This window comes from Lipotes vexillifer, unplaced genomic scaffold (genome assembly GCF_000442215.2).
Source record: "Lipotes vexillifer unplaced genomic scaffold, Lipotes_vexillifer_v1.1 scaffold306, whole genome shotgun sequence".
Lineage (NCBI taxonomy): Eukaryota > Metazoa > Chordata > Mammalia > Artiodactyla > Lipotidae > Lipotes > Lipotes vexillifer.
Genome location: NW_006789814.1, coordinates 1,294,447 through 1,321,580, shown reverse-complemented (window position 1 = coordinate 1,321,580; position 27,134 = coordinate 1,294,447). Strand labels below are relative to the sequence as shown.

The 27,134-nt window shown below is 49.5% G+C and overlaps 1 protein-coding gene across 1 annotated transcript in view; it reads left to right on the top strand.

The window, feature by feature from the left end:
• SNX29 (sorting nexin 29) overlaps positions 1-27,134 on the top strand; it is a 569,236-nt gene that overhangs the window by 506,863 nt on the left and 35,239 nt on the right. The window contains exon 20 of the mRNA XM_007462815.1: positions 8,383-8,522. Within this exon, the coding sequence (XP_007462877.1) occupies positions 8,383-8,522 (140 nt within the window). The remainder of the gene's footprint in view (positions 1-8,382; positions 8,523-27,134) is intronic.

The following is a 27,134-nucleotide window of genomic DNA, read 5'->3' as shown; positions in this document are numbered from 1 at the left end:
CCCCCCGTCACCGTCTGCTGAAATCCCACTCATCCCTCCAGACCCAGGCCGGAAGTGCCTGCTGATTCCCCGCAGCCCAGCTCAGAGGGAGCACCCCCCCCACCCCCGGCCCCAGGAGCTCTCCTGTTCTGCCACAGTTCTGTCACTGGCCTCCTGGCCTCTTGTCCACCACTGGCCCATGAGCTGCTGACACCAGGACTTGTCATCTCATCTCGGGGCCCCCAGCACAGGGCCTGGCCTGTCACTGTTGGAAGAAGGAATGGGTTCTCGATTGCGACCTCCGTGAGGGTATCTGTCCTGCTCACCTTCTCTCACACCTGCTCATCACAGGTCCTGGCGTGAGGTGGGCGCCCGGGGCAGACGTGGATGGGCAAGTGGAACCCCCTCTACTCTGATGTCTGGTAGATGCTGGAACATATGAATGAGTGAGATGCCATTCATGCCTTTAGGGCAAGAACTGGATGTTTTTTCATCCCAACTAACTGGGCCTGGCAGGAGAGGTGTCAAATAAATGTTTGCTTGGACGGATAGCTGTGTAATATCTCCGGGACTCAGTAAATGTTCCAAGCGGGAGACGCTGAGCTTCCCAGGGCTAGGCCTGTTTCCTGTCTTTCTCTGTCCATCCCAGCCCGTTCCCAAGCTACTTGCTTGGTAAATGGTGGCCCAGCTGAGTCGCCAGGGGTAAAGTAATTCAATTAACAGGACTTTGCTTCCCTGTCCCTGCATGAGGGGCAGTGACTCTGGCCTCTAAATTAGTGGGTATCTGTTGAGGTTTAGGGCCTGAATTTCTCACCAAGGGTGCCTTAGAGACACATGGGCCTTCCTTTCCCCTCCTCTGCCATCCCCCTCCCCAAAACCGCTCCAAAGAAAGCCCTCCTCCTTCCCCTCTCATTCACACCTGGTGCCACCCAGCTGGTGATAACTTGGAAAAAAACTTGTTAAACTTGTTTTAAGCAGCCAGGCTGCTCCCCATCTGTTTGACCCAGACGAGAACATCAGGACCTCCATCCTGACCCCTTGGAGCCCACTCTCAGCATAAAGATTAGGAGGAGACTTCCCTCTTTTAAGTTCACGATTGTATTATTTCTGAGTTAAGCAAGTGAAGATATTTGGTGTAGTTTTGCTAAAATCACCCAGTCAGACGCTTATCAGAGGGGCTCAGTGATGTTTGGGAAGCTGCTACGAGGGTCCTTCATGCCCGGCCATTCATTGCTCTCAGAGGTCTCCGTCCAGAGTGTTTAGGGTGGCAACAGCAGTCATTGTCTCTTTTCAGGTTCCCATTAACAAGTGCATGATGGTCACCCTAGAAACAACCCTCAGGTGTCAGTGTTGGGAACCCAGGCATCACCCTTATAACAAAGCCGAGTTCATGGGTTGCAGCATTTGCCCCAGGATGACAGGATTGGGCCTGCGGTTCAGATGAGCTGCATCCACACCTCACAGCTGACCCATACTTGAAAGAGGAAGGGCAGATTTCAGCATTCCAGGGACAGAACAGAGTGACCGGGACAAAAGAGGGCTTTTTAAAACTGAAGCATCTTCTTTCCATTCTCATGGAAGGAGGAGCTGATTGTCACTCTCTTGCTTAAAATACCCGTGGCTCTGAGGGTAGAGTCCAGATTCTCTAAAGTGACTTCCCAGGTCTGCCCCTGCCCTCCCGCAGCTCCCCCTCTCTTGGTGCCCCCTCCGATCCTCAGTCCCATGGTTCCTTCTGGCTGTGGTCTTTGGAATCTCCAGGCGGTTCTCTCCCTCTGTCTTAGAGCAGAGCACAGGCTTACTGGGGCCGAGTCCTGTCTGCACCCCTCAGTCGTTAGCGTCTGGGCACTGGCCCTTACCCCCTCTGAGTCTCATCTTCTCTCTTTGACACGGGAATACTAAAAAGTACCTATCTCAGTGGGCCTCTGAGAATTCAATAAAATAACATGTAAGTGTGATCAGCCCAGTGCCCGGCAGAGAAAATGTTTGGTAAAAGTTAATAGTAACACTTTCTCCCCCTCCTGCTGCTGCTGCTGCTGCTATTATGATAACTATTACATCACACGATCCCTGGGGAGGGCCCACGTGCCCATGTGCTCCCCACACACCCCCGCAGCAGACCTTGTGTGCACCTTTATCCTGTGTCCCTGGCTTTATTGCGCTGTTGTGTAATGATCTGTCTGTATTTTCCATTGACTGTAAGCTCTGTGAAGGCAGGATCCGAGTTGCATTTATTCCTTCACTCACAGCACCTGGCTCACAGGGGGCCCCCCCAGAGGAGTATCTGTCGCATGAATGAGTGCATTGAATAAACGAATGCAGGATTCCAACCCATCAGCACGTCCCACCTAGGTCGTTGACTCTAAACTAGAGCTCGAAGTCATTCGCTAATGCTGGGCTCCTTGGGAAACTAGTCATTGTTCTGGAATTCTCGAGCCATTGAGGTGCCCTGAGATCGGCTGATTCTGCAGCAGCCTTTCTCGACAGGGCCCTGAGCTGCCTGCTGCTCCTGATGGACAGGACCTTCCGTTTATTTTATAAAACACCATGATAGGGCTTCCCTGGTGGCACAGTGGTTGAGAGTCCGCCTGCCGATGCAGGGGACACGGGTTCGTGCCCCGGTCCGGGAAGATCCCACACGCCGCGGAGCGGCTGGGCCCGTGAGCCGTGGCCGCTGAGCCTGCGCGTCCGGAGCCTGTGCTCCGCAACGGGAGAGGCCGCAACAGCGAGAGGCCCGCGTACCGCAAAAAAAATAAAAAAATAAAAAAGAACATTCAGGACTGTTTTCATGGGAGCGTTTTTTTTTCCCCTCCAGAAAAGGTTAGTTTTATTTTGAGCTTCAAGAAGATAAAGGCGCCATCAAATGAATAAGAGCTATTTTAAAAATGATGGAATGTTGTGAACAAGATGACGAGCTACAGTTCCTGGAACCGATGCTCAGACACCCTGCCCCCTGTGCTTCGTGACATTTTCTTTCCTGGGCCGTTCCTGACAACAGTGCTTTCTAAACCACATTCTGCCTCTCGAAGGGGACCTTCCCCACGATTCTGCACTTCCAGAGTTCCTTTTTATTTTCATCTAAGGATATCATGGTGTTTCTTTGTTTTTTGTTTTTTTGCGGTACACGGGCCTCTCGCTGTTGTGGCCTCTCCCGTTGTGGAGCACAGGCTCCGGACGCACAGGCTCAGCGGCCACGGCTCACGGGCCCAGCTGCTCTGCGGCATGTGGGATCTTCCCGGACCGGGGCACGAACCCGTGTGCCCTGCATCGGCAGGCGGACTCTCAGCCACTGCGCCACCAGGGAAGCCCCTGAATGTTCTTTTTTATAAAGCGAGGACAAACTCCCAGTTCTATTATTAGTCCTCAACCATAATTGACCATAGTATTATGAGAGGAGTGCCGCACAAGACGACAGCAGGGCCTCAGGCAGCGAGGACTCATTAAGCGGCCACCAGAGGCGTCTGGCAGATTCCATGTGCTGGGATTCGGTCCAGCCCATCGCTTCTAATGCTGCGTTTTGGCTGCTGCCTAGGAGCGCAACCAAAAAACTCGCAAACGTTCCTTGGCCCTTTAAGTGCTGGCCCCTACCCAGCGGAACAGGCCCTATGTGGATGCTCATGGCCTCCCAGGGGTCCTGGCTGACAGACGGGGTCCCTGCAGGACCAGCTCCCTGTCTTTGCTCACTCGTTACCCGTTGTCTGCCCTTTACTCCCTGCCCACGGGGAGTTGGGAGCCAGGGGGCGCGCTTGCAGCTGCTTCTGACCATCCTCCTCCCGAGTCAGGGGGCTTTGTCGTCTCCGTTCTGGCCTTGCTCTCCCCGGCAGCCTGCCGTGCTGCTCCTCAGTCCACCTCCCACATTTCTAAGTTCCTGCAACAAATGCTGATGGGGCTGCTGTGATCTCCAGGACAGCAGGGCGTGTTGCTGGAGGGGGTGGGGGTGGCCGTGAAGGGAAGTGGTCGGCTGGGCACGCTGGGGCCACGTGGAGAACGTTCCTGCGAGCCACGCTAAGGGTTTAGATGTGCGTGTTGGGAGGGGGCAGAGTTCATGGGACGCCACTGAAGAATTCCAGGCAGGGGAGTGGCGTGAAAGATCTCTCTGCCTCAGGCTGCTATGGCTCATTCCCCACCAACAGTCTTTCTAAATGCACCTCCTGGGTCCCACCCCCATCAGCTTCTTTCTTGGTGCACAAGGCTGTGCGTGATCCTGCTGCTGCTCCAGCTCCAGCTCTGGGGAACCGCTAAGCCTAGCCACACGGGCCTACCTTCTGCTGCTCCCGTAAGCTACACTCCTTCTGCCTTCGGCCTTTGCGTTTGCTGTTCCCTCCGCCTGGCATGCCCTTCCCCCACTGACGGCACCCACCTAGACCCCTGACAGGCGTCTGTCCTCCAAGAGCTGCTGGAGCAGCACCTTCGGGAGGCCTCCCCTGAGTGAAACGCTCTCTCCGTTCCTCGTGCAAACCTCCGGCGCACTTCCCTGATCACATATGGATGGCGACATCCCAGCACTTGCCCCTGCCTGGCTACCCACTGTCTTGTCTGCCTGCCTGTCTCCACCCTGTCGTACACATAGAAACTCTCTGAGGAAAGCTTCCTGGCTGAACATCCAGAATCATCAGCTTCTGTCGCAGAGCCTGGCAGGCGATGCTGGCTACCGGGCGCTTAGCCTCGGTTGCCATGAATGACGTAGGCACCATCCTTATCCCCATTTTACAGGTGAGAAACCCCAGCTCTGCATGGTTTAGCTGCCAGACAGTAGAGCTGGCCAATGGCAGTGCAGGCCGTTCTTCTGCCTGAGGGAACGTCACCTGGAACGTGGTCACCTGGAACGTGATCGTCTCACAGGGTGGCTCTTGGATGGCTCTGTAGGGCCTCAGGCAATCCAGGTAGTACAAATTCAGGGTCCCACAGAGGCCAGGCCGTGGACGGGACTGAGGGGAGGAGGCTGGGTGGGATGGTAGCCCTGTGCTTCCAGTAATGAGGGCCATTTCTCAAGGGAGGCCAGAAACCTGGATCTCAGGCAGATACACCTTGGGTTTAACAGTTTTCAAGCTGTTAGCAGCTTGTGGTGGAAAAGGCACCATCATCTTCACCTTTTGGTCAGAACCCACCTGATCCCCGAGGGGGAATCTGATCTGAACGAGGCTGCATTCAACCTGCTGGAGAATTGCCAGCTTCATTGTGGGATGGAGTCCGCCCCTTTTTAAGAAATCCCAGAAGCAGTAGGCACATTTGAAAATTCAAACGTTCAAATACCGACTAGGTATGAGGTAACACCAACAAATTATCGTTCATTTTGTTAGAGGTGATCATGGTATTGTGGTTCAATCGGAAAATGTTCTTAGTATTTTAGAAATACACCTTGAAGTGTTGAGGGGTAAAATGTCATGATGACTATAATTTACTCTATAATTTACTTTAAAACACCTTCGCAAAAAGGTAAAAATGATGTAATATGGAAAAGGGTTAAGACTTTATTAGGTAAAGGGTCGTGGGGGTTCATTACACCGTTCGCTCTGCTTTTTGCCCTAATTTGAAATTTTCATAGTGAAAAATGAAATGACAGTAATGGGAAAGAATATAGGCTTCCTTGAGTTGTTCTGAGATCTTCCCGGCCCCACGGCGTCCTGCCAGGTTATGTGCGGCCACTTGAGGTGTCCATACCTCCAGGATCATGCTGAGCCCCAAAGGCAGGGCATCTAGGCAGAAGCTGGCCGTCAGCACCCCCATCCCCTCAGTGACTCGCTTCCTTCTGCTACAGCTGACGGGCAGGTGCAAGTTCTGTGAACTGCATCTTGGCTGGGAGACACCTGCAGTTTAGAGGACCTGTAGATTTTTCTTATGTAAATTGGAGAGTGTCTTCTGGATTGAGGGCAGCTCTCACTGCTCACCCATTGATGACCTGGGACCCTGCTCAGCCACCTGCAGGTCTTGAGCCCTGGGGCAAGTTTCTTACCCTCCCTGAGCCTCCGCTGTGCTGTAAAGATGCGGTGCTAGGAAAGTGCTGAGTGCAGAACGTGAGTAAAGACTCCACAAGTACCATCGCTTGTTCTGAACAGCTCAAGTAGAAACTGCTTGGCTGTCAAACCCAGATTACTGCCATGCTGGGTTTTCTCAGGAGCTGGCTGGGGTTTCCAGGGACTGCCTAGCTTGAGGAGTCAGTAGTGATTCCTCCAGGGTGATAACCTTTCTGCCAAGTCCCTGTTGGCCCTGGGACCTGGGCGAGAAGAGGCCCAAGTGAAAATGGGCAGATTCGACTCCTGGGTAAGGATCCTCTGACCTTCCGTTTGGGGGATCCTCACCTTCCTAGGACCCCATAGCCCAGCCCAGCCCCACAAGCAGCACAGGGAGCCATCCCCAACCTTCCCTTGGTGCTGAGAGTGTTCTGAGCATTCTCCCCCCGAAAAAGGAGAAACCTCCACGAGTTCTTCCAGGGATGCTTAGCCCCTTTCTTGCCTTCCTGCAGCAAAGCCTCCCAAGCCATCCTTGAGGGTATCTTGTGCAGATTGAAAACCAGGCCTGATTAGCTCCTTTGGGCACTAACCTGGCATATTGACCACCTTCCAAGGAGGACCGTCTAATTGCTTAACGATGGGTTGAAACTTGGAGACCGTGGAGCGGACTCTGGTATCAGATGGGTGAGCGGAGCCGGAGTGGCTGAGCTCCAGCTGAAGAACCACGGCGCTCCTAGCCTGGTGCCTTCACTCCCCGCACTCAGTGCCCCTCCAACCAAGCTGCAGATTTCAGCCCCAGACTGGGACTGCGCTGGCGGTCAAGTTGGAGCAGCCAGCAGCAGTGTTTGAGCACTGTCCCCCTCTGGAGAAACGTCTGGCTGAGGCAGTGCATCAGGGGGTGGTTTTGGGTGAGAGGACCTTGACGTGACCTTGAAGTGGCCCCCAGGGATCAGCAGCTGCTCTGTGTTCCTTCCTCCCCCCGGTACTCGGAGGAGGATTGCCAGATGAAAGACAGGATACCTCGTGAAATCTGAATTTCAGATAAACAATGGATAATTTCTTAGTATAAGTGCACCCCAAATATTACATGGAAAGGTTTTATTGTATAGGCCATACTTGAACCCTGAAAAATTATTGAATGTGGAGTCATGAATAGTGAAAAATTCACTGTTTATCTGAAATTCAGATTTCACGGGGCATCCTGGCTTTTTATTTGCTAAATCTGACAACACTTAAGAGGGAATCTCCCTGCTGTGCTCCGGCCCTTGGCAGGGCCTTGTGGGGCGGGCATGTCCTCGGATGTCTCTGAGCACATGGGCTCATTCTGCACACTGTTCCCGAGCCCCAGGCTGGCGGGAGGTGGAGGGGGGGATGATTGTACTGTTCCGTCTCTGGGGCCTCGTGGGCAAGCGGCCCGGCCCCACTCTGGGCCACAGTTTCCTCATTTGTCATGTGAGGCTTCTCGTGTCCCTGTGAAGCTGAGTGACCCTGTTCCTTCTGCCGCCCTCGCTCTGCTCTCCCCTATTCACCCCACTCAGCCTTCAGTCTGGAAGGAGCATCACTTCCTCAGAGAAAGCCTTTCCTGCCCCACACCGGCCCTGGTTTCCTGGTTCTAAGCCAGGCCCCCAGTGCAGCTGCACATGAGCAGGACAGGCTCCGGGCTCTGTGGGTCCCAGGGCAGCAGGCAGATGCGAGGTCCCTCGTGCCCAAATGATTGAGTTTCAACGTGAGGACGGCAGATCACCTGAGTTCTGACCCTGAGGACTGTCGAGAGAGCACACGCCGAGGGCCAGGCAGACACAGGGCTGGGTGGCCGTGTGAGTCAGGAGGGTCCTGAGCGCGGATCTGGGGCCCTGTGCCTGCCTCGGGGCGCACCGAGCAGCCCCGGCCCGGAGTAGCCCTGGGGGTGGGACTGCGCTGCTACCTCTCCTAGTTGTTCAGAGAAAATGGAATTTGTTTATTAATGAAATCTTTCTTAAATAGTGGCAACTGATTCATATTTCAGAAAATTCCCACGAAGGCAAAATTAAGCATCCTCTGTGGAGGGTGGCATTGAGTGTTATGAATAGTTATTTGCTGACCTGTGTGGTCACTGGATTTATTGGTGTCTCCCCCACTGGCCCCGTGACCTCCACCAGGGCCACAGCAGTGACCCTGTGTGTTTATGGTCTGTCCCGGGTCCCAGCAGCATACTCGGCACGTTGCAGGTGCTGAGATTTCATTCATTCCTGGGAACACACTGTAGGCAGTTTCATGGACCTGCCTTCCCCCACTTAACAATAATACTATCATGAGCATCTCCCATTATTAAACGTGATCATACGTGTGAAGCCTGAGGCACCACTTGCACTCGCTCTGGGTGGTGATGATTGACGGTTACGTGTTCTCCGGGTCGTCCGTCTCCGAGTGGGTGAGGAAAGCATAGCTGAGCACACCTGTCTGTCCGTCTTCCCAGGACGCCAAGTTTGTGGAGGAACGCAGGAAGCAGCTCCAGAACTACCTGCGCAGCGTCATGAACAAAGTCATCCAGGTGGTCCCCGAGTTTGCCGCCAGCCCCCAGAAAGAGACCCTGGTCCAGCTGATGCCCTTCTTTATGTGAGTACTGTCCAACGGTCAACTGTATATTATTTCTAAAACATTATCATCATAGTGGAAATGATAGATATAAGAATCCATATAGCTAACCTGTGGGCCTCTGAAAGTGGGTTGCGACTTGTCACTTGAAAAACACTGATTTGCTGGGATGAAGCAAGAGTTTCCTTTCCCCAGAGCTCCTTTAAATGGTGTGCTGAGGGTTTGGGGATCTGTTTTGTCCTAACGGTGACGCTGTGACTCAAGCCGGGGTTTATTTCTGCGTCTGTCTGTGGGGGGAAGGGTGTGCCTTTGGCATCACACTTTGCAGAATTTCCAAGTTGAACCTCCAACCAGACAGACGTCGGCAGGGCTGCCCCTCTTACCTGCTTAGGGCTTTGAAATTGCAGCCAAGCCACTTGCTTATGTCTTTCTAATTGTTTCAGGACCTTTATGAGAAGGTATAATTGTACTGTGCTATCTGTGATGAAAAGATGCCTTTTTTCCCCCCCAAACAGAATATACCATATGGAAAGCTGAATTTTTCTTTTACTCAGTTATTTGTGATGCTCGGGCCTTGATCTTGCTGTTTTGAAAATGCCACTATAGTTCATGAGAAGAGGTCCCCTTCATCTTTTAAAGGCAGCCCCCTGGCCTGTGGTGAGTGTTGGAAATCAACCTCTCACTGAGTCAGGTGTGTTTTGGCCAGATTTCCTGATGAAAATTGAATCCGAGAGGTAGTCCTGAGACCCCAGTGCTAAGAAAGGTTGCCCACCTCACGTGTGAGAAGAAGAGGCTGCCTCGTACGGGAGAGCTGGTGCCCCTACTGCCAGGGCAGGTGGTCCAGGCAGCTCTGGTGGAGAGCGTACCAAACATCAGCCTGCCGAATTGTGACAGCTGCACTTTAACTCAAGTGTCTTGGCGTGTTGTGCAGTCCCAGCCACTCTGGTTGTCACTGATGAGAGCTGAGAGAGAAAGCTTTGTGCCTAATTAGCAGAGAGAATGTGAGGTTCAATTTCAGGGGCTTTAAAAAGCACAAAACATTTTGGTAGGAGATTGTGGCAAGAGACACAATATTGACACGAGACTCTGGGCTCAGCACTGGTCCCGACCCCAGTTGAAATTAAACAGCTTTTTGCCCTTCAGCTTTCCTTGCAGTTCCACAGTTAGGTGCCCTGTCCTCCTTTGTCTTTTTTGAGTGAGATGGGATTACAGGCTGGAGCTTGCAGATTGTTTCATTTGGGCGTGATGGAAGGTGAGCTGCTGCCCAGTTTGCCCATGCTGGTGAGCCTCCACGTGATAACTTCCTGTCTGTGCAGCCCCAGAAAACAGCAGTTCTGGTGTCTCAGCTGAGAATCTCACCCTGAGAGATTCCTACTTACAAAGCATCTCTCTCAACTAAGGAAATAAACTCCCCAAAGTGTGATTATTATAATCTTGACAGATTTCCTCAGGTCTTTCAAATGCTGATTCAGGGCCCTAAGGATCCCTTTCAGCTACTGAACATGAGTGGACTTGTTGACTAAGGATGGCCTTGCCCCGCTTCCTCCCCTCGCTTATTGAGCATTTACTATAAGCTCTGGCTGTAGGTTTCACCTCTTCCAGTCTTCCTGAGAGCCTGTTAATTAGGTGGACACCATATCTTTATTTTTTTACATGGAGCCTTACAAAGTTGCCAATGAAAGGGCAATTTCATAAGGTTCCACCTAATACTGACAAGGAAAATGAGGCCAGAGAGGTTACCTTGTGACCCCATGGTTACCTACCAGCACACAGGGGGCCCGGACTGTTTGGTGCCAGAGCCCATGGCTTGAGGACATGGGTGACAAACCTGCAGCCTGTGGATGGAGCCTGACCCTCCAACCTCTTTTATTTGACTATTCCGGTGGGGTTTTGTTATTTGTTGTTGGTTTTTTTCTTTTTTTAATATCTATTTTATATATAGTAGTGTGTATCTGTTAGTCATGGACTCCTAACTTATCCCCCACTTCACCTTTCCCCTTTGTTAACCATAAGTTTGTTTTCTGTGTCTGTGAGTCTTTTTCTGTTTTGTAAATAAGTTCATTTGTATCATTTTTTTAGATTCTGCATGCAAGTGATATCATATGATATTTGTCCTTTGCTGTCTGACTTACTTCACTTCGTAGGGTAATCTCTGGGTCCATGTTATTACTTTTTCTTAAAGTGTTGCCAACACCAAAAAATTAGAAGGTATCATATTTTTTAAAAAATCATATATCAGGCTTCTCTGGAAAACTCAGAATTGGTCACACCCTATTATGGACTGAATGTTTGTTCCCCCCAAATTCATATGTTGAAGTCCTAATCCCCAGTGTGGTGGCATTTGGAGATGGGGCCTTTGGGAGGTGATCAGGGTTAGATGAGGTTATAAGGGTGGGTCCCCACGATGGGATTAGTGTCCTTAGAAGAAGAGGAAGAGACACCAGAGTTCTCTCCTCTGCCACATGAGGTCACAGTGAAAAAGCAGCCATCTGCCAGCCAAGAGGAGAGCCTTCACCCAGAACTGAATCTGCTGGCACCTTGATCATGGACTTCCCAGCCTCCAGAACTGTGAGAAATAACTGTCTGCTGCTGAAGCCACCCGGTCCGTGGTACTTTGTTATGGCAGCCAGAGCAGACTCATACCCACCTGCGTTCCCTTTGGACCACACTTGGCTGCAGTCAGACTGTGCTGCCCTCTCTGCACTGAGCCCGCCACTCTGCTGCCTCCTGCACACTGAGCCGAGCCTTCCCTGCCATTTGCTCTTAGTGTTTGGCTGTTTCTCTCCCATAGTCACTCGCATTACCTGCCTGGCCCCAGGAGACACTTGAGTTTGTGGTGCTGGCTCTTACCTGCTGCTCAGCAATATAGGCTTTGACTGTGAGGCACCCATGATGCATTGCTCACACTCTGTGCTCCAAAGTGTGTTCAACAAGCTCATCCACTGCTGAGCGTCACTCAAGGTGGTGCCTTTCCCATATGGGGCGGGAGACGGAAGGTGTACAGAGGATTAAACCTAGTGGGTAGAATTTGCTCGTTTTTCTTCACCAAAACCCTCAAAACCTTCAGGCTCATGCAGCCTGGAATCCAGTATTCCATGGCATCTGCTTTTACATACACTTTTCCATTTCATCTTTCCTTTTTAGTGTGTCAGTATTTCACTGTGTTCTGCAAGGGGCAGCATGACTTCCAAGGATTCTGCCATCTGCACAAATCTGAGAGCTGAAGAATCAGCAGGTTCAATTTTTTTCTCCAGATCTCTCTGCCGCCCATTGCCTTCCTTGCTAATGCCAGCAGCTGTCTGAATTAGAAAGTAGGACAGTAGGAAGTGGGCCATTTCTTTCCCATTTTGAACCCTGTGTATGTCTGGCCCACGTGGGGACCAGAACCTGCCCCCAAACTAATGAGCAGACAACACCCCCTAATGCCCTCTTCCTTTGTGGGCCCCGTGTTGTTTGCATCCTCCTGGCATGTTGGAGGGAAAGGCGAGAACCCCAAGATGTGCCACATGGCAGATGTAAGCAGTTACTTAGGGAAATGTCAGGTGCTCCTTTGAAGGTGCATTATCGAAGGGAGACCAGGATTCCAAGAATTCATTCTGCGGAACTGGACTGCAGATCGGTGAAGACTTAAGTGATTTGTGGTGCTGTCATTTAGCACGTTATTAAAACGTATTTCTGCAGAGTCATTCATCCTTGGGAAATGCATCGTGTTCTGCCGTTCCGTGAGGGGAGAGGAAAAGTTCCGGGGGTGGAAGCCAGAGTAATGTAGGTCACAGCACAAATTCTCCGCCGGATTCTCAGCAGAAAACACAGTCGATGTTTTCCCCACTCCCCACCCCCATCTGCTGCCATATTTACTCTCAAAGCTGTTAAATATATATTTGCTGAAATAGGAGCTGCCATGTTCTCCCAGCGAGTGGGGCTTTGGCGTGGGGTTGAGACGCTTCAGCCTGGGTAACACCAGGATCACGTGGACCCCGGCGGACACGCTGCTTTGCCAGGGGCGCTCACAGGAGTCCTTCCTAGGTCCTTCCTAGGACCCTAGACTCAAGTTGCTTTTGTGGCTGATCCACACCTTCAGGATCCAAAATGGTCTACGGCGGCCAGAAAGGGGTGCAGATCCTGTTCAGAAAATCTCAGTTGTGTGGCCAGACTGGCAGACTGGTTAGGTGTGGGCTGTGTTTTAAAATAAAACACCAGTGTGAGTGACTGTTGATGGGAGGAGTGTGCCCCAGCTGGCGCCTTACCCGCTGCTCCCTCTCATGTTGCCCCTGGACCTGCTTCGCTTGACGTACCTCAGCTTCCTGGCCCTCGAAGGCAAATGAGCCTGAGACCCCTGGTGTCCAAATGGAATGCGTGGGAATTTGGGAGTCAGCGCTGTTCCACACTACCTCTGCCACGAAGGAGGAGGGTGATCTCGGGCAAGGATCCAGCCTTTCTGAGTCTTAGTTTCCTTATGTGTAAAATGGGAAGATAAGTATTTGACATCACTGTTCTGCTGGGATGTTGGGTGAGGATTCTGTGTGAGAGCGGGACACAGCAGCTTCTCAGTGTCAGTGATCATTGATAACAAGACTCGTGAGAAAGACCAGGAGAGAAGCCCCACAAAAACCCTACAGACATTTCTCCATCTGTCTCTTCATCCATCCATCCATCCATCCATCCATCCATCCATCCATCCATCCATCCATCCATCCATCTATCCATCTATCCATTCCATCCATCCATCCATCCATCCATCTATCCATCCATCCATCCATCCATCCATCTATCCATCCATCCATCCATCCATCCATCCATCCATCCATCCATCCATCCATCTGTGTCTACAGGTGAAAAACTGGAGTGCCAGGAAATTTAAGTGGGTTGCCTAAGGTCCTTGTGAGAGTAAGTGGCAGGCCAGGGCAAGAGTCCGCTGTGCTTCCCTGAGATACAGGGCATGTAGTAGGTGCTCATGAAATGCTGACTTATGACATGAATTATTCTGAAAGTCAGTCTTTCCCTTCCTCCTTCCCCTGTGGGGATCTCTCATCTAGATGGAGTGACTCAGGGCCTGCCCCAGGGAAACTGGGTGCGACAGCTAGGCTCTGGCCTTTCTGGGAGCCCAAGAGCTCAGCCGGGCCTAGATGGCGGTGCTCCCCACTAGGGGCGAGGCCTCCCCTGCAGGAGGATGCCCACTCCTCAGAAGCTCGTTACCCGGAGGCCCCTCCCCAGGGAGACCCTGCCACCTTGTCGCCTGGAGAGATGATATGTAAAATGGCACTTAATCACCTCCATCTGCCGGCCTGGCTATTTCAGGGGCCGTGTTAAGGGATGCAGAGAAAGTGCGGTCCCTAGGGTACTACTGGTCTTCCACGCCCTCGGGGCTCCCACCCACAGAGATCAGAATGAATCACTCTTTCTGAAAATGACCAGGGCAACAGCTACTCTTCTCTGATACGGAGATGGCCTCCCTACCCCCTATGCATCCCACCGGTCACAGTAATTATGTTCTACTCCTGCCATTTCTTTTCTGTTTGGTGGTGAAGTGGGGAGAGATCAGCTCTACAAAGAGAAGGGAGAAGAGGACGATCGTGCAGCTTTTACAAGTCCCAGAAAAAGTGCGGGAGCCTGGAACATCTCCAGGGCAGAAACGCTGCTGAGCGGATACACGGAAAGCCTCTGTCAAAGGGGCTTGTGTTCAGCAAACACCTCTTTCATCCAGTCAGTGTTTATTGAGCACCTGCTAAGGACTCAACAAGCACTGGGGATGTAACAGAGAACAAAACAGAAAAAAGAGGATAAACCACCTTTATGGAGTCGGGGAAATGGAAAATAAACATATAATACACTGCTAAACAAGAAGGTCTTTGAAGAAAAGTAATGCATAGTTAGAGGCTAGAGAGTCACAGTCACATGGGCAGTGTTTCCGCCAAATGGTCAGGAAAGACGTCTCTGAGAGAAGACCTTGTGAATTTCTGGGAGAAGGGTGTTCAGATAGAGGGAACAGTAAGTGCAAAGGCCCTGAAGCAGGAGCAAGCTTGGTGTGTCAGGTAAGGCCAGTTTGGCCAGAACAGAGAGAACAGGGGAATGAGGCTGGAAACGTCACCAGGGCTGTATCACATCGGGCCTCGGAGGCTGTGACAATGACTTTGGGATTTACTCCAAACTGAAGGGTTTGGAGCAGATATGTGGCATAACCTGGTTTATGTTTTTAAAACCTCACTCTGGATGTGGGGTAGAGAATGGAATCAGGGGGTGCCGGGTGGGGATGCTTTTGTAGGGCCCAGCAGGAGGAGGGCGGTGGCTCGGCCAGGGTGATTGGACCCTGGACATATTTGAGGACTGGCTGTCGGGAGTGAGGGAAGAGAATTATGACACACCCAGGGTCCTGACAGACCAGGCAGATATAGAGATGCACCAAGTTATTCCATACAGACAGCCCTGTATTCAAGTCAACAAATGTCTCCTGAGCACCTACTCCATGTAGGCCCCTGGGGTAGTGGGGAGGTTGGTGGGGGTATTATTACACATATGACTAAGACAGCGCCCCAGTCCTCAGGGTCAGCAGGTGTGTGGGTCATGTTATCATTCCATGGCAGCATTTCTTTTCCTCATTCCTGTTTTCATTCACTAGGAATTTGCAGAGTGCCTAGACAGGTGTCATACTGCCCTGTTTGTAGCCCAGCTCTGCTATGGACTAGCTGTGTGGCCTCAAGCAACTAACTTAAGCCCTCCCATGCCTCAGAGTCCTTCTCTGTACAGTGGAGATGTTGCCAGCATCCCTTCCTGGGGCTGCCGAGAGGGTTCCACAAGTGCATGCATGTCAAGCTCGTAGAACAGCGCCTCGCATATAGTAAGCTCTGTATGTACGTAACTATTTTTTACCAGCAGAAAGGGAGCACGGGAAAAGGAGAGTCTGGGGAGCAGACGTTTTGGAGGAAGTGATAAAATCATGGTATTAAAAAAAAAAACCTGAAACGCAACAGAAAGATATAAGAAGGAGAAGTAAACATCACACCCCACTCTGCTGTGCATCGTGCCCCCCACCCCTGTGATCGCTGTCAAGTTTCTTATGTAACTTTGCAGAAATCGTCAATACTTATGTAAGCCAAAGCCAGGCTCTACCCAGCCCTCTGTAGTTTGCCTTTTTAATTTAATAAAGCTGGCTCATTCCCTTTGAAAGCTACAGAGTACTCACTGCAGTGGCTGTTTCATAATTTATTTCACCATCGCTCCATCTGAACACTTAGGAGGTTTCCAGATTTTTCTCCCTCAAACAGTATTGCCAGGGATGTTTCAAATAGATGTGCTAGCTGTACAGTTTGGCAGGTAGGTCTGTACAGTTTATTTTTAGAAGCGGTTCTGGCTCAGGGGACAGGTGCGTGTTTAAATTTTGACAGATATCACTAACCCCTACCCTCTCATACCAATTCGATACTCACCATTTTGTTAGGCATGAAGGGGGAGATGTTCTGTCCAGATATGCAGAACAGCTGCAAAGCTCGGGGGGCCCTCTGTCCTCCACTGGCGGAGAGTAAGTGCTGCCCTTGTGGCCAGGATGCCCTGGAAAGCAGGGCTGGGAGCTGGGGGTGGAAGGTCTTGGAAACCAGTACCATCTTGGTCTCCAGGAAGGGAGCCCTCGCAGGTCTCTGAGCTTAGGTCCATCCGTTAGGAGGATCCCACTGGCAGCTGGGAGGCGGGGAGTGAGAGTGGTGGGGAGATGGGGCAGGGTGCTTTCATAAGAGTCGAGAGAAAGGGTGGGAGGACCTGAGCCAGACGATGCCAAAACTTTGAGGCTGAATATCTGGGCAAAGGGGACAGAGGGGAAACTGGTTTGGGAGCAGCGAGGTGAGCATGAGGCGCGGGATTTAGAAACCACTCTCTGGGGAGTCCTGAAGGCAGGAGAGAGAGCTGAGCATCTCCTAGGATTGCAGCCTGTGGCTTGGCATCAGGCGTGAATTCCTGACTGCGTTTCTCAGGAAACATAAGTTTTTCCAGGTCTCAAGAAAGACCAGTAAGGAAATCAGGAAAAAGTATTGTCATTCTCCTGTGAAAATTAAAGTGTAACAATCCCTGGTTTGGAAGCGAATCCACGCTGATGAGGTAAAAGCAAGAGCAGGAAGTGCCACGCATGGAGATGAAGGCAAACGTCGATGGTTCCAGGAACCAGGACAGGGGCTCGTAGGAGAGGAAAGGTCGTGATCTACTTACTTAGTCTTGCCTTTAGCTGATGCCATGTCATAAGTAGTGTGTTCATGGCTCTGTCTGCTGCAAACAATGAATCATTCTTGCAAATAAAATAAATGCTAATAAGTTTATGTACATAGTATACTGCTGTGAGTGGCATTCCAAGAAATACGTTTTGGAAGCACAAAAAGTCCTTAAATTGGCAATTTCGACACAGGAGATTCGCATGTTGCATTATTATCCGAACATGACCCAATAGTGTTCGCTAGCATTTCCCAGCATTTGAATATTCGCTCTAGGCTACGATTCTTTGTGAAATACCACTGAACTTAATATTTCTTATTTATTAAGCAGATCATGTTAGAGTTCCACGATAATGAATAAATAGTATGAAGAATGTTGGGACTGTTTTAAGAATAACTTATGATTTGGGGAATTTCCGAGAAAACACCCAGGATTTCTGACTTTTGCTCTCCAATCCCAAAGAGTCATATCCTTCAGGATTTTGGAAACACTCCTTGGGAGACAGTTCCCTAATAGGAACTGGGGAATGGGTGTCACAGGTGGGGAAGGGCGCTCAGAGCAACAGGAGGAGGTGACAGGGTGGAAGCTGGGACAGAGTAGGCCAGGAGCCAGCACAGCAGAGGGGAGGGGAGGCGGAAACTTGGAGAAAGCTGGGTCAGTGTTGCGAGGGGAGAGAGCGTTTCCCAAAGAAGGCTTCCTCTGTGTGAAAGAGCTGCCAAATTAACACCTAGTCCCAGAGCAGTAAGAATAGCAAGCTGTCCTCCTTCCTCGCTGCCAAGTTGGCTGAGGAGCATGGAGCAGGTGGCCCAGCACAACTGTGGTGGCATCCCTGCCACCGAGAACAAGTCATCGAGGGCGGCAGGGGGAAGCGCCTGCTAGAGCCCCAGCTGCCTGTCGGGCCTCCTGATGGGGGGCGGGTCAGCTCCACAGCCCTGCTTAGAAATGTGTGCCTTCCACAGGCAGGCCTCGCTCTGCAGGGACCCATTCGGGACCTGGCAGCTGTCCGAGGTCCTGAAGGACCGCTGGCCTTGTCTCGCAGGATGGGGCAGTTTACTCTGGTGTGGAGCACTTTGCACAGGTCAAAGCTTCCTCCTGGGGAGTCAGCTCTGGTGACTTCGGGGCTGGTACCTGGCCCCCCTTTCAGGAACCATGACACTTTAGGGGTCCTGGAATAACTCACATCAGATAGAGGTCAGCTGGGATTACAGACTCTTTGACTCCTTTTCTGACGTGTTGGTGCTTTGTGTGCATTCTATGGGGGCAAAGCACTGATGTCTCACCCCCAGCTCAGAGGGGGGCCATGAACAGACTTGGATAAATTGTACAAGTCTTTTTTTCCATTTCAGCCTTTGTCATTGTCTCTTAGCTTCCACCTCTTACCTGCATGATTAGTCAGGTGATTATTGGGAAAGGAGGCACCTCACCACCAGGATTGGCACCCTAAATGGGATAGATATGCCCCTGTGGGAGGCTGCTTTCTGACTTAACTTCTGTGATCTTTCAGCATCTTGCTTATCTGGGTTTGCCACCTTCCCAGCATCCAGGGTCAACAGAGCAGACAAGTACCCCAAATGTATCCCTCTTGACTGGAGGACCATGGCAAACTCAGATGGCTATAGGGTCCAGGCAGGTCATGTAAGTGAATAAAGTCAGTGAGCTGGGACAATAGAGAGGGGTGTGGAGTGGAGCTCAGAGAACGCATCTAAGAGTTGACCACTACTCAGCCTAGTTGATTATCATCACGTGAGACTGCAGGTTGCCGATCTATGAATTTTCCAAGAGATGGCAGAAGCCCATATCTTGATATAAAATCTGACTTTTAAATTAGTTGGCAACTAGTTTGTCTGTGGGCCAAACACAACAGCTGTGGGCTGCATGTGGCCCACTGTATATCACACGCCTTCTAGAGCCCAAAGGGCCTGCATTAGATGAATCTGTCTAACACCTGAAGAAATGCAGGGCAGAAGCAGGCAGTGATCCACTCAGTTCCAGAGGACAGTGATGACAAGATATCTGCCAGGGTAGCTCTGACCCCAGGCACTCAGGACTGAGGTTCTGACCGAGGCCTGAGGAGTGATGGGTCCACCAGAACAGGCCACGGGCAGTAGACGTCAGCTCAGCATCCAAGTGCGTGCAGCCCATCAGTCCTGCCCTCTCCCTCTGTATGGAAGGTACCGTGTTCCCAGAGAGAGGCCCTTGGCCAGCCAGATGTTCAGCTCCTCCAGGCAAAGTGCCCGCCTGGGTCTCCCACGTCTTCTCTAGGATGGTTCTTTTGTTTCTTGTCATCTTTGTGTAACCATAGGCCATGCTTATTTACCTGTAAAAAGAACGCAGCCAGTAATTATGTGGTTTTCGTCTTAGTAAGAGGAACGTGGGTCCTTGGAGGACAGTTGTGTCTATTCTAGGGAATTGGTCACAGGTTGTCAGGGTTGAAAAGGAAGTCTGGTAATCTCACCTGTTAAGTTCAAGGAACAAATTCTGTTCTTGAGTACAATTTACCTGAAGGGGTTTTGTGCAGAGCAGCTGTTGTAGGACATTTTCTTATGAGTTTGTTCGTGTTGCTCCTTATTCTCACTCACTGCTCCTGCCCTTCTAACCCCTGTTGGGTCTCCTTGTGCCTCTGACTTCATGGTTCTCAACTAGGGGCATTATTACCTTCTTCCCCAACCCCAGGGACAGTTGGCAATGAATGGAGACATTTTTGGTTATCACAACTGTGGGTGGAGGCCAGGGATGCCGCTCAGCATCCTACAGTGCACAGGACAGCCTCCCACCACAGAAAGCCACCTGACCCAAATGTGAGTCGTGCCAAGGTTGAGAAACCCTGATCCAGCCCAAGAAGCTGGTATATCATTGGATCTTGTAGAACCAGCTGCAAACCCTTGTGGTTCCATTGCCAAGAAAGAGACGAGAAGGATACACCAGGAAATGGGCAAGGAGCTGTTCTTTCATTAAGTCCCCACATCTACCCTCTGAGGTTGGTGTTATTATTGGTTGAGGTTGGTCCCTTTTATTCAGAGGAGGAAACTTGAGCCTCTGACAGTGACGTGACCTGCCATAGTCTCACAGCTGGAGGCGGGGGATTGGGGAGTGTACGCTGCGTTTGTGTGGTTTGGCAGCCTCCACTCTGTGTCATCATTACGTCAAGATGAAGCACATGATACAGCATTCCTAAGTATCCTCTGATGGGCTGTTTCCAAGTTCAGGATTCTAATTGTGGGTCCTCCACGCCCCTAGGAAAGGAAGCCTGGCTTTGTCACACTTGTCTTTGGCCACCTGCCTCTCCTCTGGAGGGTCTCTGGCATGGGCTGCGGCCACTGGTTTAAAGCTATCCCCACCGTGGCCTCTTACTGTGCACAGCTGTTGTAGGGCCGCTGCTTGGTGTGTCTAAGGTCCTACCCTTCTCCGCCTCTTTGGGATTAACTCCCAAAGTAAATGTTGCAGAAAGGAAGGGAAATGGGGCTGAGGCCCATGGGGTTCAGGAACTCATGAGGGCTTTGACCCAGTTGAGAAAAGCCGCCTTAGATACCTGTTCCTCATACACTTTCCACCCCACTCCCCATTCTGAACCGGTTTGCTCACGAGCCTCGGTCCCTTCTTGTTCTTCATGAATCTAATAGTGGATGTTTTTACTGGACCAGAAAGGAGAACCGAAGTCCTGCTTGGGCCCTGGGGACACTCTCCTTTGAACACATCATCTGCTGGCTTAGCAAGCATCACTCAGAAGATAAAGCAGGTCACGGGCTGACTGTGATCCCTTGTTTTTCTTTTTCTTTTTCACACATGAGAACTTGATGTGACAGAGTTGTGGATGTTTTTCTCACTAGCTTGTTCTGGGAAGGCAGGTTAAGAAATTACTAATGTGACAGGAAGCAAGCCATTCTGTCAGGGTTTGGGATGCGGCGTGTCTTATGACTTCCACATTAAAGGTATAAGCTAACGGCATCATCGTTAAGAGAAAGAGATGCAGGCCTGGGTTCCACTCAAGGCCATGCTATTTACTAGCTCGGTAATCTCGGGTCAGACCCTTTAAGGGCTTTGTGCCTTGACTTCCCCATCTGTAAAATGGGACTGAGAATAGGCCCTCCCTCAGGAGGCTGATTCAGAGCTTTGACAAGACAGTGCTGAAGCACTTACACCAGGCACGTAGTAAGCACTTAATGGGTTAGCTGCGGCTGCAGGAGTAAAATGACTGCTTTTGTTGTTAGCAGGATACACAGCTCATTTCTGGCTCCTTAGAATCAGGGCAGACCTTGGAGCTACGGCATGATGGCCAGAGGAACACACAGCAAGCACACTCGTTGAGGATGTGTGGGAGACAGTATAGATTTCTCTGTGACTCTCCCAGCCATGGTCCCTTTCTCCCCAAATATCAGTCAAGTTGATCTGGGAGGCTGAGGCTCTGTGACCATGTTAGCGTAACGATGGCAGCCCCATGGCCAAGCCCTAAATTGCCGAGCCCAGTGACCAGGCAGCAAAGTGCCAGGTTCCTCTAAAGTAGCAGACCTTCTGTTCACCCCAGAAACTGTTCAGTATGATGGATAGATAGCATGATAACAGATAAGCCAGAGTTCTGTTATTAATTTCTTACAGAATTTAGGCAGCAGCTTGCTATCTAACTGAAAGCGCAGTATTTTTTTATTTAAATTGAATTATAGTTGATTTACAATATGTGTCGATTTCTGCTGTACAGCAAAGTGACTCAGTTATACACGGATATACGTTTTTTATATTTAAAAAGAGCAAGACTTGGAGTCAGACAGATCTGGGTTCAATGTCAGCTGCACTACCTAGTGTCCTGTGCCCTTGGCCTCTCTGTGCCTCAGTGTCCCCATCTGTAAAACAGGGCCAGTAGCACAGAACTTGCTGCCTTGCTAAGAGGATTACATGAAATATCACCTACTAGGAGCTTCTCCAAGGGGAGCTGTTTTAGCTGCCGTCACATTTCACTAACTTCTTTGTTCAGGCTCTCACTTCAGTCTCAAAATGATTTGAGTTGGCAGCTTCGAGATTATTACAATTGCTTGCCCTGCTTCATGTCTTTTATCCTTAGACATTGGAGCATCTGAAAATTCAGTTTGGAGCAAGGGAAGCCGATTAAGTTATTTTTGGCACAATAACCTCCATCCAATTTGGTGTTAGTAAAAAATAGTAATAAAAGTTTTCTAATATCAGGGGGTGAGACCACAACACACGAGAAGTTGACTGCTCTTTGTAGACAGAACTGTTCTGTTCCACTACATTATAATCAACCTCGGTGACAGCTTTCTTCTCAGTGGGTCAAACAATTTCACAGCTTTCTGCATTTCCCCTTGCACTTTTCAAATGATATCTCTGAGTGGTAACTGAGAATGGTTACTTAATTGGGTGATGTATCAGTTACCTACTGCCACGTTAATACTGTGTAATAAACAACCTTGACACCTTGGTGGCGTACCATAATAATAACGTATTGCTCACGTATTAGGTGATGGGCTAGGAGGCTCAGCTGATCTTGGCTACATTTGCTTCCATGTCTGGGGGGATCAGCTGGCTGTCAGCTGGTCCAGGATGCCCTTGACTGGGAATAATGGGGCAGCTGGGACCAGCGGCCCAGCCTGAGAATGTATGGCAGACAGTGAGAACAGGGAAAACCCAAACACTGCAGCACCTTCCAAGCTCTGACTGTGTCACGTTGGCTAACATCCCATGTCGGGCAAGACACGTCCACAGCAGAGACCAGAGTCAGAGCAGGAGAGCTCTGCAGGGTCATGGGCAAAGGACAAGGCACAGGAGGGTAAATAATGGGGGCCATTTGTTCAACTACCACAGATGAATAACTTGTTCTAGGTAGAAGGTGAAAGGGTGTGGGGGAAACACAGCTGTAAAGTTCTATGACAAATAATACTTCAACTAGTAAGAAGATGGAAGGGAGACCAGTGATTAGAGCCCCAAGAACCCATAAATCAACAGTGGGGCTCAGAGAGGGGTCATTCCACTGCATTCTGGGCAAGGGCCAAGTTAGTATCTTTCATATATTGACCAGAGTCCTGCTTGCCTTGACTTTTTTAAAAAAACTTCTTTTTAAAATCAGCATACAGGGAATTCCCTGGTGGTCCAGTGGTTAGGACTTGGCGCTTTCAGTGCCGGGACCCAGTTTCAGTTCCTGGTCAGGGAACTAAAATTCTGCAAGCTTCATGGCACAGCCACAAAAAAAAAGAAAATCAGCATATAGTAAAATTGAATTTTTTTTTTTTTTTTTTTTTGTATTCAGTTCTGTGAATTTTAACACATGTATAGATTTGAGTAGCCACCATCACAATCAGGATAAAGAACAGTTCCATCACCCCCCAAAAGCTGTCTTCTGCTGTCCCTTTATGGTCACACGCTCCCCCATCCCTAAGCCCTGGCCACCGCTGCTCTGTTCTTATCACTAGTTTTGTCTTTCCGAGAATGTCATCTAAATGGAATCACATAGTACCTAAGCTCTTGAGACTGGATTCTCTCACTTGGCACAGCTCCTTTGAGATTCACCCAGGTTGGCAGGTATGTCAGTTGTCTGATCCTTTTTATTGCTGAGTAGTGTTCCATCATATGGATATTCCATAGTTTGTTTATCTGTTCACAAAAGACACTTGTGTTGTTTCCAGTTGTCAACAACTTTGAATGGAGCAAATATAAACATTTGTGTGTAGCTTTTTATGTGAACTTAAGTTTTCATTTCTCTAGGGTAATACCTAAGAGTGGGGTGCCTGTGTTGTATGGTAAATGTAAAAACTGCCAAACTCTGTCTCCGAGTAGCTGTGCCATTGTGCATTCCCACAATCAGTGTGTGAGAGTGTCAGATGCTCTGCACCCTCGTCAGTGTTTGGTGTTGTCACAGCTTTTATTTTAGCCACTTGAAAGGATCCATTGCGGTATCTTGTCATGGTCTCCATTGGCATTTCCCTAGCGACTAATGATATGGAGTATCCCTTCATGTGCATATGTTTCTTTGCTGTGTCCTCTTTGGGGACGTATCTATTCAAGTCTTGTACCCATTTTTAAAAATTGGGTTGTTTGTTGTCTTACTGTTGAGCTTTTTTTAAGTATATTTGATTTATATCATTTACATGCTGTAATGTTTTATTAGTTTCAGGCGTACAACATAGTGATTTGCTATTTTTATAGATTATGCTCCAGTTAAAGTTGTTATAAAATATTGGTTATATTCCCTGCATTGTACATTGCATCCTTATATCTTATTTATTTTATATTTATTTATTTATTTGGTTGCGCCAGGTCTTAGTTGCGGCAGGCGGTCTCCTTAGTTGCGGCACGTGGGCTCCTTAATTGTGGCATGCATGTGGGATCTAGTTCCCTGACCAGGAATCGAACCTGGGCCCCCTGCATTGGGAGCGCGGAGTCTTCACCACTGCACCACCAGGGAAATCCCTATCTTACTTATTTTAGACCTAGTCGTTGGTACCTCTCAGTCCCCTTCCTGTATCTGGCCCCTCCCCCCACCCCTCTCCCCACTGGTGACCACTAGTTCTCTATATCTATGAATCGGTTTCTGTTTGGTTATGTTCATTTGTTTGCTTTATTTTTTACATTCCACCTGTAAGTGAAAACATATAGTATTTGTCTTTGTCTGACTTATTTAGCATAATATCCTCCAGGTTCATACATGTTGTTACAAATGGCAAAATTTCATTCTTTTTTATGGCTGAGTAGTATTCCACTGTATGTATATACCACAACTTCCTTATCCATTCATCTGTTGATGGACACTTAGGTTGCTTCCATATCTTGGCTATTGTAAATAATGCTGCTGTGAACACTGAGGTGCATATATCTTTTCGAATTAGTGTTTTTGTCATCTTGATATACACCAAGAAGTAGAATTGCTGGATCATATGGTAGTTCTATTTTTAATTTTTTGAGGAACCTCCATACTGTTTTCCACAGTGGCTGTACTGATTTACATTCCCACCAACAGTGAACGAGGGGTCCCTTTTTCCACATCCTCACCAACATTTGTTATTTGTGGGTTTTTTGACAACAGCCATTCTGACAGTTGTGAGGTGATGTCTCATTGTGCTTCTGATTTGCATTTCTCTAATAACTAGTGATGTTGAGCATCTTTCCATGTGCCCTTGGCCATCTGTATGTCTTCCTTGGAAAAATGTCTATTCAGGTCTTCTGCCCATTTTTTAATAAGGTTTTTTTTTTGATATTGAGTTGTATGAGCTCTTTATATATTTTGGATATGTTGAGTTTTGATGGTCCTTTATATATTCTGTATACAAGTTCTTTGTCAGATAGGTAATTTGCAAACATTTTTTCCCCGTCCGTAGCTTGTCTGCTCATTTTCAGAAGTGTTTTTTGCTTTACAAAGCTTCTAAATTTTGCTGAAATTCAGTTTCTTAATTTTTTCTATTGCAAGTTATGCTTTTGGTGTCACGTCTAAGAACTCTTTGCCTAAACCAAGGTCACAAAGGTTTTCTCCTAGGCTTTCTGCTAGAAGTTTTATAATTTTATATTTAGATCTGCGATTCATTTCGAGTTAACTTTTGGATAAGGTGTGAGGATTGGGTTAAGGTTCACATACCTCCCATGACTGTATCCGTGTCCAGGGCCAAGTGCAGGGGGACAGAGAGATAAAAAGCACTGAGGGTTTGTCCTGCCCTTGTGGGACCACAGCTCTTTCATTTGAAGAATATTTCCCCCATGTTAGTTTCCTATGTCCACTGTAACAAACCTACCGCAAACTTAGTGACTTAAGACAGCTCGAGTGTATTGCCTTCGAGTTCTAGAGGTCACACAGGACTGAAGTCAAGACGTCAGCAGGGCTGGTTTCTTCTGGAGGTCCTAGGGCAGAATCTGTTTGCTTGCATTTTCCAGCTTCTGGAAGCTGCCCATGCTGTGGCACCTTCCTTGCATCACTCAGCCTCCGCTGCTATCAGCTGCTCTGTGACTCTGACCTCCAGTCTCCTTATGAGAACCTTGTGATCACACTGGGCCCACCCAGATAATCCAGGATCATCTCCTCATCTCAAAGCCTTAAACTGCAAAGACCCTTTCATCATATAAAGTTAACAGGGATTAATACAGGACATCTTTAGGGAACTGTTATTCATCTTACCTCACCCTCCCTCAGAGTTCTAGGTGCTTCAGGCCCAGACTGAGGCATGAGAGCATAGAGGAAGGAGAGAAAAGAAACACAGGGGACTTCCCTGGTGGCGCAGTGGTTAAGAATCCACCTGCCAGTGCAGGGGACACGGGTTCGATCCCTGGTCCGGGAAGATCCCACATGCTGTGGAGCAACTAAGCCTGTGCGCCACAACTATTGAGCCTGCGCTCTAGAGCCCGCAAGCCACAACTACTGAGCCCGAGCGCCGCAACTACTGAAGCCTGCGCGCCTAGAGCCTGTGCTCCGCAACAAGAGAAGCCACCTCAGTGAGAAGCCTGCGCACCACAGTGAAGAGTAGCCCCCACTCGCCACAACTAGAGAAAGCCCGCGCGCAGCAACCAAGACCCAACACGGCCAAACATAAAAATAAAAAAATAAGAAAAGAAACACGGGTGTCCCCTACCCTTTCTGACCATTAGGAACCCCCTTTCCTGCCTCTTGAGTAGAACCAGAGGGCTCTCCCAGAGCGCTCTCTGTCCACACCCTCCCCACTCTCAGGTGTCCGGCTCCCTTGAGTTCAGGCTGAAGGATTCCACACGTTAACAATGGTGAACTCACTTGAGGTTTAATGGTTCATCAAATTCTGGTCACCTTCCTCAGTCCACCTGCTACTATGACTTTTCAGGCTCCTGGAATAGCTGCCTCGCGCATTCTGTCCAGGTTTTATAGCCACATTTGGTGGGAGGCCCAGGGTGGGGTGAGATTACTCTATCTTCCCCAGATCTGGACGCCGCCTTTTGCATTTTCTGCACCAAAGTATCATGGAATAGTTGTGCATGCAAAGAAGAGTATGCTATGTAAACATGTATTATGTCAGGGAGTGAATGCTCAGTGCCGGGGAATGTTACTAGGAATTATGATAGTCAGCATTTATCGAGCACTTTCTGTCTGCCAGAATTCTCTCTGTCTGCTTGAATTATCTTGCTTAATTTTTGTAATACTCCCTCTGAGGGCAGTTACCATGTTTAGGCCCATTTTACAGATGAATAAACTGAGGCTCCGGGAGGCTAATGAACTTGCCAAAGGATCCGTCCATAGTAATGGGGACAGCATCTCGGACTCAGATGTGTGTAACTCCAGGGTCCCAGGTCGTAACCACTCTGTCATGTGGTTTTTAACCACCCTGCCCTAGCAGGGACTGCCAAACCTCTCTCCACGGCCCAGTCTCTCTCCCGAGTGCATAACTTGGCCACGTCTCCATCTGGCCCTGTCAAGTCCTCTTTTTTTTTTTTTTTTTTTTTTTTTTTTTTTTTTTGGGTGGGTGGGCTTTTTCTTTTTGTGGGTTA